The following is a 10,755-nucleotide window of genomic DNA, read 5'->3' as shown; positions in this document are numbered from 1 at the left end:
GTTGGTTTCAGGCATGCTAAACTGAAGCTGAAGAGTGCTAAATGTAGAGAAAAGCAGAGGCTATCTGCCAGTGATTTGGTCTAGCCAATAGCGTTTGCCATCATATTTATATTACACACAGAATATTTCGTGCCCGCTCCCAATTGGCCCCTACAATAGTTGCCAATTTACTAGGGTGAGAGGAAGAGTGTGAAATTCCCATATCTCAGCAGTGTTGTTTAGATTTGTGAAAAGTGCCAGGTAACGGCGAAATGCGTTCATGGTGCACAACGTGAGTCTGCATGGCCGAAGGCTCGTGCGCAAGACAACGGCGCATCGAGGATGCATCTGACTGACTGAATGTCTCACGCTTCACCTCCTTCGACAAGCACCCACCCTTCAAACACCTTATATCGCTACCACGGCCAGATCAAATTGCGAGGCTGGTTAAGCGTGCAGCATTTCTAGCTGCACCGTGGACATAGATACCTTTCCGAGCACTTCTACACAAGCCGCAACTGCTGCCCACGCAAAAGATGCATCATCTTATTTGCACTGCTCTTGGTGGCTTGCATTTTCGAGGAGATTTCGAGTGTGGCCGCATCGAATGCCGTTAGTTAAGCATGGCTGACCAAAACGGATTGGTTGGGCGGCCGGAGCGACGAAGGACCAGCGTCACGACGTGAATGTGGCCATAGATGCATGCTAAATGCAGCGCCAAATTCCCGACGTCAACTGTATCCAAGTGGTTGGCGCCGTTGTCCAATAGCAACTGGAAACAATGGTGTACCGCATCGCGCCGTGGGCATGAGCGGGGTTCTGCCGAAGTCGTTTCGTCGACGAACTCCATTCCACCTTGTATGTCCTTTGTCGATGACGTGAGTTCATTGCGGAGCTGCGCGATGTCTCCAAGCTTGGCTGCTTCGGACTCGGCAGACGGCGGCGGTCCTCGTGGTGCGACAAGCGAGCGATCATGAATGTCTTGACTGAGCTCGAGGTGCCTCGCCAACGTGTCGACGTTCTTTTCATGCACTTTGACAAGCAATGCTGGTTCCATGGCCTTCGCTGGAATTGAATTGCAAAATACCCGATTCTCCTACCTGGGAAGCTCGAGCGATGGAAGCGGTGCTCTTCTCGCCGACACTTGTGATGATACCCAGCCGGAGTCCTAAGTTGCCCATGGACTCGCCAAACTGGCCCATGGACCGTGCCTCTCGCAGAGTGTTTTCGTTTACAAAGCGAGCAATCGAATTGGAATAGCTAAAAATTTCATTCCCCACTGAATACCACCACGTCCAGACGGTGCGATCGCGGTAAATACATGATAGCCCACACGACCCTTGAGTCCCCAGCGCAGATGACAAAGGTCCACTGTGAAAAACGCTGATGCGGCACATGCCATGCAGCCCTCGAGGTTGGCGCCGTTGTCTACTGTGCACGGAATAGCCATCCTTGTTCTACAAAGCATCAGGTGATCCGCATTCCGTTGCAGAATGTACGTCTTTTGCTGCGATGCACATGCATTCGTCAATGATTGACCAACGCTCTGGTTTCCTCGTCAATCGCCTGGCCATTTCTATTTTCCCCCCAAATCACCCACATGGACACGTTTGTGAAGACGGTAGAGGCGTCGACCAAGACGATCGAGCGCCATGCAAACCGTCTTGGCGAACATGCTGAACGCTTTGGCCAGCGCGTGCAGAAACACGTGAACGATATGGAAGCGTCACTGCGCACTCCGTCGGCGGCGCCGGTCCCCGCGCCATTCAAACTTCAAGATATTGTCCAGTGGGTCAAGGACACGTTTGGCGTTAACACAGACATGGTGTACGACTGCGCCAAGAAGAACGACGTTCAAATGCTGCTTCAGATCCTCGATGGAGCGACGCCGGAGATGCGGCCCAAGCTACTCGAGTACAAGGACTCCCGCGGCCGCACCCCACTCATCATGGCTTCTTCGCACGGCCATGTGCTGTGTGTGGAAGTCCTGCTTCAACACGGCGCGTTCATCGACGCCATGGACAACAAAGGAAACACGCCGCTGCACTACGCGTGTCAAGAAGGCGCGATGGGGGTGGTCCAGTTCCTCATGTCTATTCCTGGTGTGAGTCCGTACATCCAAAACAACCGCGGCTTGTCACCGTTGGAAGTGGCGCGCCGGAGCGTCGAGAACAAGGTGCTCAATGCGGCTGGCTGCGTGAACCTGCTCGAGAATCGCACCCAGGTCTTCCAAGGGTGGGTGTACGAGAGCGTGGACAACATGGGGTCGTCTCTGCTTGGCCTGTCGGCACTGCAGTCGTGGGCCCATCGCTACGTCATCATACTGCGCGTGGGATCGCCGCAATTCCTTGAGATGGCCTTCTTCGACGTCGTACAGGGCCAGCGATCACCCCTTCCAAAGTCTACGTTCATGTTGCACGTGCCGTCTCCCGTGACGCTTCACACCAAAGCCAAGATGTTCGACTCGAAGCCGTTCGCGTTTAAGGTGTTTGGCGCCCGCAAGAAGGGCGCGGGACTCGTCGGTGCTCTCCATGAGCGCGAGTTTGCTGCACCCGACCAAGAGAGCTTCAACAGCTGGGCAGCATTTTTAACCGGCGGGGGCGCGGTCACCGCTCTGGTGGACCCGTACCTCATGGGCCATCCCGGCGTCGAGTTCGTGTCGACTCCTCAAGAGCCAGGGCCAACTACTCCCATCGCCCCGCCAATACCTCCACTGCAATCGATGCCCCCCATTCCGCAAGTACCTTCCGAGGCCGCTCAACAGCCGCCGCTCCTTCCCAGGGCCAAGGCCCTCGACGACAACTTTGTGTACGCGCCATCTGTGTCAGTCGCGGCTGTGCAAGCAGCAGCGGCTTCGGCGCCCCCTTTGGAAGAGCACGTTGCTTCGACACATCTAGAAACCACTGTGCCTGGCGAGTGCGTGGTCTGTTTTGACGGACCCCAAAATGCAGTGTGTGTCCCTTGCGGTCATGCCGCCGTGTGCATGCGATGCGCGGACCACATGAAACAAACGTCGCAGCAGTGCCCAGTGTGCCGCGCGGACGTTCGCCAAGTCGTCCAGCTCTTTCACGTGTAGAGCAATGCATTCTTCGCTCGGTTTGGTCGATTTATTTAACTAACTTTATAACATATCGAGCTTCGATTGAACGAATTTGTTGGCCAGCAGCATCGAAGTCGTGGGCCTTGATTCACGCCATTCACCGCAGCTCGCAGCATCTTCAATCACTCCCAACTCGACGCAGGTGTCTCAGCGTACTCAAGGGGCAGTCCACGTAGGAGCGTACGCCTCGTTCCAAACTCGTTGGAGGGGTGCCAGTGTACAATTTCTCTGTGGCCTGACAAGAATCATGGCCTTCCGAAAGGTTCAACCCAGCCCCGTGCACATCAGCGCTTGATGGCCATGGATTCGATGTTGTGTCAATCATTTTGGCGAAGGATATCCACCAGGGACGGGACCCCGTCCCTTTGGAATTTCTTGGAAGTGAGCAAAGGGCACTCCAGCATCACCCCAGACGGCTGCAACGCCGTCGAGCCGGTGACATTCAGTCGAGTCAAGCGAGGGCAGTCCAAATAGAGGGACTGCAAAGCTGGTAAAAGGGAAAAGTTGGCTGTGGGAAGGCTGTCCGTGCTGAGAACGATGGCCTCCAGTCGCACGCACAGATCCACGCGGATGGACGTCAGGGTCGGTGCCTCCACCTAATGCAAAATCCGCGCTAAAAGGAAACCCGCTGAGGTGGCGCTTCAGATCTCACCTCCAGCATGGCAAGCTGCGCACAACGAACCAAAACCAGCGAACGCAGGTGTAGCCACGCCCGCCGGCAGTGGAAGCGGACGAGCCCGTTGGATTGTGCAAAGTCAGCCGTCTGGACATTCGGCGCCGCGGCCATGATCGTATTGAACGCGACAAATGCAGGGCACGACGAAACGCGCAACTCAGTCAGGAATCCTGCGCGACCGTGAATGGGCAGCCTCTGAAGGTGCAAGTTGTTGGACACATCAAGCGTCGTTGCATGCGCAAGATGAAGCGATGGGGACACAAGCTCGTGACAGCCGTCCACACGCAAGCGCTTTAGATGCATGGCGTGGCAGGTCAAGGCGGACAAGTGGTAGTCTGACAGTGAGGCGACGTCGACCAACGACACGTCCTCGAGATGGCGGAACGACGTGAGGTGAAGCAGCTCGTCCGGAAGAGCAAACGACATGCATACGTCAAGTACCCGTGCGTGGCGGAAGTATGGGACCAACCTATCGTACCCAGTACAACCCAACTCCATGTTGATGTCACTCGAAAGATTCAGCCTTGGGGAGTGTCTAGCCGATCGATGGAAGCTTCTGTTCAACGAAGACATGCGAACAAGATCCATCGGGCCGAGGAAACTGAGAACTAGCCGCTGGACAGCGTCCACGTCGTGCCACTGCCGCTGCGCATCGCCTTGCTTGGTGGTCATTCTGGCACGGTGGCCTGGTTTGTTGAACGAACAAATGGTGATTATCCGGATAGAAACATGTCCGAAACAAAACACATTCTCAATACTTGGAAGTACTAGTACTATATTAAATAGTAGTACTACTTTGGCTTTCACATGTTATAATATGACTAAGACTATTTAAAGGTATTCCAGCGAATCCGATTTCTTCTCCAGTGGGCGGCTGTGGAGGACCACCAAAGCAAGGATGGGAGAACGAGGCCTTGGAATCAAGACTGACACATTCAAGCATGCGTGGGAAGGTGCAGATAAGGATTCGTTTCCTCAGTTATGTGAGTCCTGCCTGGGAGAAGATCCGTACGTGCGCATGATGAAGGAAGTGCATGCCAAGGTGTGCAAGACATGCGACCGCCCATTCACCGTTTTTCGGTGGAAGCCGGGCAAGAAAGCCCGGTACAAGAAAACCGAGATTTGCCAGACATGCGCCAAGCTCAAAAACGTGTGCCAGACGTGCGTGTTGGACTTGCAATACCATCTCCCTGTCCAGGTGCGCGATGCGTTCTTGGCCGAATCTGAACGCCAGATCGTCCCCGAAAGTGAAGCGAATCGTGAATGGTTTGCCCAACAACATAACGCAATGCTTGAAGAACAAGGCATCGTGTCTGCATATGGAAAGGCATCGGCGCCAAGTCAAGCCTTGCTGCGCATGGCTCGTGTGGATCCGTGCTACAAGCGCAACCGACCGCATCTGTGCTCGTTCTACGCCCGAGGCGAATGCAAGCGCGGCCAAACTTGCCCGTACCTTCATGAAATGCCCACAGCCAAGAACAATCCATTGGCGAAGCAGAATATCCAGGATCGATTTCACGGCCGCAACGACCCCGTCGCCGAGAAGATTTTGACTCAGCATGGCCACGCAGACAAACTCATCATCAACAGACGACGACGCGGAATCCCGCCCCCACCACCGCCGCCGCCATCGGCTAAGGAAGTGGCTCTTCCGGCGCAAATTCCACCGCCTCCACCTGGTCCGCCTCCTGCGTCGTAAGAGTTCCGCCACCGGCACGAGCTATAACGATACATGCAAGCAACTTGTCGTTGGTAGGATTCGTGTTTTTTCGGGAAAGGACTTTGCGTCACCATCTTCGTCACTTCACAGGTGGGACGCAATCTCGCTGGATGACCTTTACATCACGGAATGGATTGTCGTCCATATCATGCGCTGCCAGCAGCCCATTTCTGTGGTGGCTGCAGCGCATGTACCTTTGGGACCTGCTGCTTGGCACGGAGTGCTCAACATGCGGTTGACAGGGCGGGCGAGATGGATTTGGAATGCTCCAAGAGCAACCCTTCAGCAGGATGATGTCATATCGTGCGCAACATCGTGGCGAGGCAACCCACGACCTTGCATCCACGTCGTTGAGCCTCGGCACGACAAGAACCCAACATGACCATAGTACGATGCATCGTTAAGGAGCTTACTTCTTCACAACATCCCACCCCATTGCGACGAGGTGGATCGGAGCAAACATGGAGCTCACAAAGTCCGTGGACGTCAATGCACCAGCGCCCCCTGCACCCGCAACCACGTGAAGCGGCATCAAGTGCTCTTCACGAGGATGGCAGTCGCGCGCATTTGGCATCGATTCCCATGCCTTGAGCGCAGCCCCGCGGCCCGCCACGTCCGGGATGCCACACGCCTCGACGAGCGCGTCGCTGAACACCTTGGACTTTTGGAAGATGTTGCCTTGGCCGTGGAATGAGTGGTACGACATGCCGCTGCCGACAATGGCGATGTTCTGGTCGCGCAACGGGGCCAGCGCCTCACCGATGCGAAAGTGGAGGTCCGGGTCGGATCCGCGCACGACGCTCACCTGGACGATCGGGATGTCTGCGGCGGGGTGGATGAGCTTCATCGGGACGAACACGCCATGATCCCACTCGCGCGCCGCGTCGAGTTTGGACGGAATGTTCTGGGCATTCAAGAGGTCATGGATCTGGCGGGCAATAGCGGGCGACCCAGGGGCGTTGTACGTGAGTGCGTACGCCTCCGCAGGGAAGCCGCTGTAATCGAATAGAAGCTTGTGCGACGCCCCCGACGATATGGCCACGGTCGACGATTCCCAGTGGGCCGTCACCAGGACGATCGCGCTGGGCTTGGTGTCGTGGCCGTGGAGACCAAGCCACTGGGGCGCGGTTTGCTCCAAGAAGGTCCGCGCGGTCCCGTGGTCGGGGTCCGTCACCGGTCGGAGGATAGGCAGTGGGCCTGCACCATGATTGACAAAGATCGCGGGGGCACGGCGGCAGACGGAAGCGGCCATGATGTATGCGAGGTAGAAGAGGGATTGAAGAATGACGAGGTGCGGTCGACCCGTCATGGTGCACTCACAACTTCCATGAGGACATTCCTCCGAAACTCCGGAAATTCCTTCCGACCCCATGGCACGACAGTCGCACTTAGCAGAGCCAGTCGACAAATTTTCATGCGATCCTGTGAACGGCCACGACGCCAACGATCGACGCGATGCCACGAGATGGCGTGCATTAAGACTAGAACCAAGACTCCCCGAGAGCTACAGGACCTACAGCTGCGTGATGCATGTTCCCTGGGGCCTCCGAATGATTAGGGGAGGTATCTCTCGATGCCATTGTAGCGTCAGCAATGAGTCCAAAGAACCAGTCTCGAGCGTCAAATCCTCGACGTAGTATGGTGACGCTTGGCCGGGTGGTGCATGGAGTGGTGTCCTGTCTAGCGTGGGGAAGGGCCAACGATGGAGAGGTCAGGTCCCACGAAAGACGATGCCGAGAGAGATCGCTTTACTTTCTCCTTGCATGGCTTTTCTATCAGGGATGAGGGACTCCTGGGACGTGTCTGCCATGTAGTCACCTCTCCGGCATGCATATACACTCCACCACTTCAACGTGTAGGCATCGATGTCCAAGGACTGGTGGACCAAGTGAGGAGTTGAATTCACAGCGATCCATGGCTGACGCACCTCCGCTGCCCGCATTTTTGCGTTTGACGTGGCAGCGACTCGCGTATGGTCAAGTGCCAAAGCGCCAACTCTGGTAAACTCTCATCGCTGCAATGTACGGAAATTCAAGGCATCGCTATGCTATGATCGCCCATGCTGCAGCCCCAACAGTCAGCAGAGTCAACCACTTGGCACCCACGCCGTGTCGCGGCACATGGCTGGTCTTGTCCGTGCAGTTTGTCCGGTCCATTCCAGACAGATCAAACGTATCGATCTCAGCCCACCACTGCATGGTGTCGACCCCCACGACAACGCAAAGCCAAAGGACTGTGAAGCAGGGGCCAACTGGCCACTCGCCCGTCGCCCAGATAATGTGCGATTGCCCCCCACGCTTGAACGATACAGTATTCCAACCATCGCCGACGTCAGCGCGAACGTTGTCACACCCGGTCGTGTACGAAAACGACCGCTGACTTGCCGACGACCAAGTCAACGACATTGACTCGATCACAGTTTTTGGTCGTTTGAAACGATGACACCGGTGCACTCGGCAGGACGCCCATCTGTGTTGGTTGGACGTGATTCCCACAAGTGCACCGCAGTCACGGCGGTCGGGGCTTCACTAACGTTGCGAGGGATTCGACGGACATTGCAATCATGAGCTGAATGGCTCTGGCATTGGGTGGAACGTTTTAGTGGCGACCTAGAGGAGCCCCCAACGAGGCAGCGTGGTCGACATGACCTTTTATCACTTTCTGCACATGGTTAGGAAGGTTTGAACATGTTAACTACAGACGTGATGAAACTCCTCATGATGCGGACGTTCTGCGTGATCCCCGGTCCCTCCGCTTACAATACAAGCATTCAGTGTAAGCCCAACCACGCGGTTCGATTTGGATCACTCGCCGCCACAGGCAGCGTTAAACACCCTGCTGTCGGAGGTGGCTCGATGTGATTTCCATGGCATCAACTGGCTGACATGAGGGCAGGTAAGATTCGCCAGGCCCAACAGCCCACTGTCCTTTTCACAACAGCTCTCGATGTTGGTGGGTGTTGGGTCCCATCCCAACGCACTTTCTTGCGCATGGCATGGTAAGGCCGCGCGAAAAAGACGACACAACTCCATTGTGCACACGTTGTGCGAGTATGGACGGCACTGGAGTTATTCCCGACGACGACAATGTCAGCGATGTGTCGACAGGAGGGGTGGATGGAGCATGGTGTTGTTGGCGATTCCTTTGACCTATTCAGTCAAAACCGTCGCGACGAGCATGGGATGAGTTGAATCGAAGACATGGGTTGGAGAACATGGTCGATGTGCTGGATCATTCCAACCAATTAGCACAATGGTCGCGGAGAGTAAATGGGAAAAACGAGCTGGGAAGCCTTGACGCGGTCGATAAACTACCCGATCAGCGCCAGATAAAGTTTCAATTGTCGACTTCTTTTTGCAATTCGCGCACGAGGAAGTTGCTGCTGACGTCGAGACACCTTATCTCGTAAAAGTGTGTTTACTACCCACCCACCCAGCAGTAAGAGGGACCGTAACCCCCCACATTGCCGCCTTCCGACTATGTTGGATCCGCGGCCTCACCACCGTTGGAAGCTGGATGATCTGTGCTTGCAAGTGTGTTGCTTGCAGTGGATTTAAAACTCGGTAATCCATCGCATCCAGTCCCGTTTGGAGGGGGCGCCATGTGCGCTTTCTCAAGCGGCTTGTCCGGCTTGGTTGGATACGGTGTTGAACCGACGAGAGGCTGCAGTGCGACCAACAACACCTGCGGTTTGGCGAAGACGAGAGGACATTTTTGAAGCGCGATGCATGTACTCGAATGCCACATGACACCAAAGGAAGGCGGGGGACGGACATTGGCCGAATTGAGGAGCGCAGGTTGAGAACGGTCCTGGTGATACCAAAACTTCATTCTTCGATCGAGTGCGTTCATTGAGTAGGGCGGTCCACCCTCCCACCCCTTCGTACGCTCAGCACGTCACGTCCGTTCCACAAAAAGATAACCATCATTCGACGATGGAGTGCATATCGTGATTGCGTAAGCACTAGGCATACGACCTTCATTCCTCGAACGAGCGATGGTCTCCACGATTTCGAAGGGGTTCGACCAGGCACCAGCCTATGCAATGGAGGAGGGCAATTGTTCGGATGCAAACGCGAGGGTGCTCCATGGCGTTCTCGAATTGGAACGTCGGCCGAACGAAAGAGCGGTGGATAAACTATTTTGCTATGCATCGGAATGAAACCATGAATTGCGGCCCCCTTCTGCAAATACAAGTGGCAGCCCCCTAGTGAGAAGTTTACCCGCGGTTTGGGCTGCGGGACGTAGTGCGAAGACCGTTTGGCGACGAAGGTTCCGCTAGGCACACGGTCAAAAGCTAAGCAGGGGTACTAGAGGCACTGCAGGAGGCGGGCGTCGTTGATGCCATTTTTGAGCCGAAAGAGATAAATCACGCCCAGTGGACAGACGTAGAGTGAGTTTGCGATAACTATGCTTGTTTTAATCCATGAGATTATTGCGCTCATGGCTTCTTACGGTCATGGCTTAGACTTGCGGGCGCGTTGTGTACGGGTACGACGCATTGGGACGCTTCAACTGGTCCACTGTCTGTTGAATCGTGATCAAGCGATTCTTGAGTTCGCGGGAGTCGTCTTGCCATTCTTTTTCCAATGACTTTACATGGCGGAGGGTAGCCTCATCGTTGCGAGTTCCGCATTCCGAAAACAATGAGCCCCCGACGAAGACACCTCCAACAAATCCGATGAACGGACCTTTGCCAACCCATTTGCGGTCCCCCGTGCCTTGAAGCCGCGACACAAACTGCTTATAGTGAAGTTCGTACTTGGTCAACCGGCGTGCCCAATCCCCGATGGGAGGTGGGGGCGAACTTCCTTGAGCCGATCCTTCGCCGGCCGTGTTGAAACGACGGGTCGGCCCGATGTTCGTACGCCGCAAAGGAACCATCGATCGGCGGAAAACGCAAGACATCACGATGAGCCGTCGAATTCGGAAATGCGCAAGCAAAACTATGTAGGTGCGTGGATCAGGGACCTTCATCGCATGTTGCAAGTGTTTGCGCAGAGAGGTTCATTCTACTGTCCGAACGATTGTCGTCAGCGCTAGTTTCTGGTCTTTTGGCTGAGGAATCGGGCGCGATGAGCGTTGGCAAGGAGGACGCGGAGGCAACGATAAAAATCGGAAATGGTCCCACATGTACCTTCGTGGTTCAAGTGAATGAATGCTATATTGTCAGCGGCTGTCGCAGCATCAAGACCAGACTTCCCCGCGCAGCCCGTTCTCCTCCAACTTCAGCATTATTTCTTCAGCTGTTGGCTTCGTGCTCCATCATTAGTGCTACTG

The 10,755-nt window shown here is 55.3% G+C and overlaps 6 protein-coding genes across 6 annotated transcripts; 2 read left to right on the top strand and 4 right to left on the bottom strand.

Annotated features, from left to right (window-relative positions):
* Nucleotides 1-504: 504 nt before the first annotated feature.
* Nucleotides 505-1,410, bottom strand: H310_07377 (hypothetical protein). The gene is made up of 2 exons (XM_008872764.1): nucleotides 1,080-1,410; nucleotides 505-1,039 (listed from the first exon to the last, which is right to left on the bottom strand). The coding sequence occupies exons 1-2, from the start codon at nucleotides 1,374-1,376 to the stop codon at nucleotides 593-595; spliced, it is 744 nt and encodes a 247-aa protein (XP_008870986.1). The 5' UTR covers nucleotides 1,377-1,410; the 3' UTR covers nucleotides 505-592.
* Nucleotides 1,411-1,565: 155 nt separating this feature from the next.
* On the top strand, nucleotides 1,566-3,130 carry H310_07376 (hypothetical protein). Its single transcript, XM_008872763.1, has one exon. It carries the CDS (start codon nucleotides 1,580-1,582, stop codon nucleotides 3,053-3,055), a length of 1,476 nt encoding a protein of 491 aa, XP_008870985.1. The 5' UTR covers nucleotides 1,566-1,579; the 3' UTR covers nucleotides 3,056-3,130.
* A 46-nt stretch (nucleotides 3,131-3,176) lies between these two features.
* H310_07375 (hypothetical protein) lies at nucleotides 3,177-4,444 on the bottom strand. The gene is made up of 2 exons (XM_008872762.1): nucleotides 3,732-4,444; nucleotides 3,177-3,675 (listed from the first exon to the last, which is right to left on the bottom strand). The coding sequence occupies exons 1-2, from the start codon at nucleotides 4,425-4,427 to the stop codon at nucleotides 3,397-3,399; spliced, it is 975 nt and encodes a 324-aa protein (XP_008870984.1). The 5' UTR covers nucleotides 4,428-4,444; the 3' UTR covers nucleotides 3,177-3,396.
* A 155-nt stretch (nucleotides 4,445-4,599) lies between these two features.
* H310_07374 (hypothetical protein) lies at nucleotides 4,600-6,818 on the top strand. The gene is made up of 2 exons (XM_008872761.1): nucleotides 4,600-5,507; nucleotides 5,566-6,818. Exon 1 carries the CDS (start codon nucleotides 4,654-4,656, stop codon nucleotides 5,452-5,454), a length of 801 nt encoding a protein of 266 aa, XP_008870983.1. The 5' UTR covers nucleotides 4,600-4,653; the 3' UTR covers nucleotides 5,455-5,507; nucleotides 5,566-6,818.
* On the bottom strand, nucleotides 5,746-6,842 carry H310_07373 (hypothetical protein). The gene has a single exon (XM_008872760.1). The coding sequence runs from the start codon at nucleotides 6,782-6,784 to the stop codon at nucleotides 5,885-5,887; it is 900 nt and encodes a 299-aa protein (XP_008870982.1). The 5' UTR covers nucleotides 6,785-6,842; the 3' UTR covers nucleotides 5,746-5,884.
* A 3,020-nt stretch (nucleotides 6,843-9,862) lies between these two features.
* On the bottom strand, nucleotides 9,863-10,394 carry H310_07372 (hypothetical protein). Its single transcript, XM_008872759.1, has one exon. It carries the CDS (start codon nucleotides 10,381-10,383, stop codon nucleotides 9,940-9,942), a length of 444 nt encoding a protein of 147 aa, XP_008870981.1. The 5' UTR covers nucleotides 10,384-10,394; the 3' UTR covers nucleotides 9,863-9,939.
* Between the last annotated feature and the right edge of the window lie 361 nt (nucleotides 10,395-10,755).

Source organism: Aphanomyces invadans (genome assembly GCF_000520115.1).
Source record: "Aphanomyces invadans strain NJM9701 unplaced genomic scaffold supercont1.13, whole genome shotgun sequence".
In the NCBI taxonomy this organism is placed as follows: Eukaryota; Oomycota; class Saprolegniomycetes; order Saprolegniales; family Verrucalvaceae; genus Aphanomyces; species Aphanomyces invadans.
This window is presented reverse-complemented; position numbering and strand designations above follow the sequence as displayed.

Bases quoted from the DNA above. Each gene is read 5' to 3' on its own strand.
- H310_07377 (XM_008872764.1), bottom strand. From the start codon at position 1,376: ATGTGCCGCATCAGCGTTTTTCACAGTGGACCTTTGTCATCTGCGCTG. The intron at 1,040-1,079 runs GTAGGAGAATCG...ATTCCAGCGAAG, and splicing joins CCATCGCTCGAGCTTCCCAG to GCCATGGAACCAGCATTGCT.
- H310_07374 (XM_008872761.1), top strand. From the start codon at position 4,654: ATGGGAGAACGAGGCCTTGGAATCAAGACTGACACATTCAAGCATGCG.
- H310_07375 (XM_008872762.1), bottom strand. From the start codon at position 4,427: ATGACCACCAAGCAAGGCGATGCGCAGCGGCAGTGGCACGACGTGGAC. The intron at 3,676-3,731 runs GTGAGATCTGAA...ATTTTGCATTAG, and splicing joins CGCAGCTTGCCATGCTGGAG to GTGGAGGCACCGACCCTGAC.
- H310_07372 (XM_008872759.1), bottom strand. From the start codon at position 10,383: ATGTCTTGCGTTTTCCGCCGATCGATGGTTCCTTTGCGGCGTACGAAC.
- H310_07376 (XM_008872763.1), top strand. From the start codon at position 1,580: ATGGACACGTTTGTGAAGACGGTAGAGGCGTCGACCAAGACGATCGAG.
- H310_07373 (XM_008872760.1), bottom strand. From the start codon at position 6,784: ATGACGGGTCGACCGCACCTCGTCATTCTTCAATCCCTCTTCTACCTC.